At 43.8% G+C, this 1,906-nt stretch overlaps 1 protein-coding gene across 1 annotated transcript in view; it reads right to left on the reverse strand.

Annotated features, from left to right (window-relative positions):
• Positions 1 to 591: 591 nt before the first annotated feature.
• The window catches only part of LOC113212737 (cytochrome P450 4c21-like), a 50,389-nt gene continuing 49,074 nt past the window's right edge, over positions 592 to 1,906 (reverse strand). The window contains exons 6-7 of the mRNA XM_052270605.1: positions 943 to 1,190; positions 592 to 616 (exon numbers count right to left, since the gene is read on the reverse strand). Of these exons, the coding sequence (XP_052126565.1) occupies positions 592 to 616; positions 943 to 1,190 (273 nt within the window). The remainder of the gene's footprint in view (positions 617 to 942; positions 1,191 to 1,906) is intronic.

Genomic DNA, 1,906 nt, shown 5'->3' on the forward strand with positions numbered 1-1,906 from the left:
ACATCGTCACTGACGGACACGTACGAATGGATTATTGGCACACTTTGACCAGCCATATCTCCTAAACGGATGCATGTGTGGACTTCGCAGGTAGTCACATAGTAGTCAAGGACACCCTTAATATTTTACGAAAGAGCGCGCTTGTGTAGTAGCTCTTTGCACCGCCCCAGAACTGGGGTCAAAAGATTGCTCTTTTCCGCGTTTTGCAAAGTGCATTTCGTCACGTACCAGTGAGCACAGGCGTTCGGCGTACGTCAGATCGAATTTGAAGTTCTCACGCGACCACGCATCCGAGATGGTCGTCGTGTTGGCCAGCAAACACGCGGCGCGAGAAAATATCAGATTTTGTACCACCAAGCCAAGGATTTGACGTTTAGACATTGGTTTGACGCTCAGTATTGTATGACCCTTTGTCGGTCTTGTCAGGCACAGCGTCAATTTTTCTGGGCGTTTTGACGTTTAGACGTTGGCAGGATTCGCCACAAATAGGAAAAACACACCAAAATTGTCACTGACGGTCACGCCTTTTTGAAAAAAAGATCGAGGGCTTTTCTGAACCCACTTTGATCGAGGCACCGGTGACGAGTGGTCTTACGTGTTGTTGTAGATGGCCCACCTAACAATATTCAAATGGAGCTCCAAAAAAATTTGAGTGGAAGGGCTCTTTTAACGCAGAAGAAAAAGGGCTTGCAAGTGCTAAGTGTTGTTCTCGAGAGGAAAGACCATAATCAGAGCTCGGAAACGATCTCAAGTAGAAACAATTTTGCCAATGTTTTTGCGGTAGAAATATTGACTACCACTTTCGTTGTTTTTTTTTTGTGCGATGGCCCATTTAAAGAAGTACGGCATACGACCTCGAGCCTTTAAACTCGATATTTTGGGAAAGATGTGACACTGTTCCGTAAAGCCCGTTTGCAAGATAAAAAGAAGATCATACTATACCTAGACAAGTCGTCACTACTTAATTTGTGATCTTTCTCCTGTAAAACGTCACATATTTCGGCATAGACCAACTCCTGTATGTCTGGTCGGATAGAGAGTACTTTTAAGACGAATGTGACGACAATGACAGGCGTGTCAAAAGCCGTGATGAACATTGTACTGGTTTCATTTAGGATATCTTCATCGGTCATGCGGAGTTCACCAGAAAACTTGCTTTCCAAAAGCAAATCCAAGAGAGATTTTCTGTCCTGCAAAATAAAAATCGAAACAGATTATTGGTTCACAATAGGAAATCGGAAACTCTTAGCAGACCAATTTTTCGATAAAATTATCATGTTTCTCAATTTTGGCGACTTTGGATAAGTAGGCGTTTTCTGTCATGCAAACATGTGACTATGTTGTACACTTTAAGTGTGGTTGTGTGGAAGAAAATTGAGCTTAACCGTCAAGTTGCACACTGAGAAGTGTTCAGCTACAGAGTTGGCAATGAATGTTTGAGGTGGTTATCAGAAAAACCGTGCATATTCGTTCCAAAGCTTCGTTTGGCCTAAAGCGTCTGGATTAATGTCCTGTCGATACGCTGGTTTCTTTCAACGCTATGTTCAGGGTGCTTTACTAAGGCACCTCCAGAAACGTGGCAAAATTTGCCCCTTCGTGGATAAAATAACCAAAGGACTGTCCATGAGTCATAGACATAAATTTAACCATAGATTCATGGAACCAGTAAACCATGATAACATCGGTTGACCATTGATCCATGATAGCATGCATTAGCCCGTATCAAAGAGAACGTCGACGTCTGCGATTTCAGAGGTTGCACTTTCTAAAACTGGTATTGACCTCGTAACGACCCGGTGCAAAATCTGGGCGCGCTATTAGACAACGCTTTCCCGGTCCGCATCGCAATTTGAACTTGGGAACTCGGAGCGGCTGTCAGAGAGACGACCATGTTGATCACCACCCG

Source organism: Frankliniella occidentalis, unplaced genomic scaffold (assembly GCF_000697945.3).
Source record: "Frankliniella occidentalis isolate FOCC.00 unplaced genomic scaffold, Focc_3.1 Scaffold129, whole genome shotgun sequence".
In the NCBI taxonomy this organism is placed as follows: domain Eukaryota; kingdom Metazoa; phylum Arthropoda; class Insecta; order Thysanoptera; family Thripidae; genus Frankliniella; species Frankliniella occidentalis.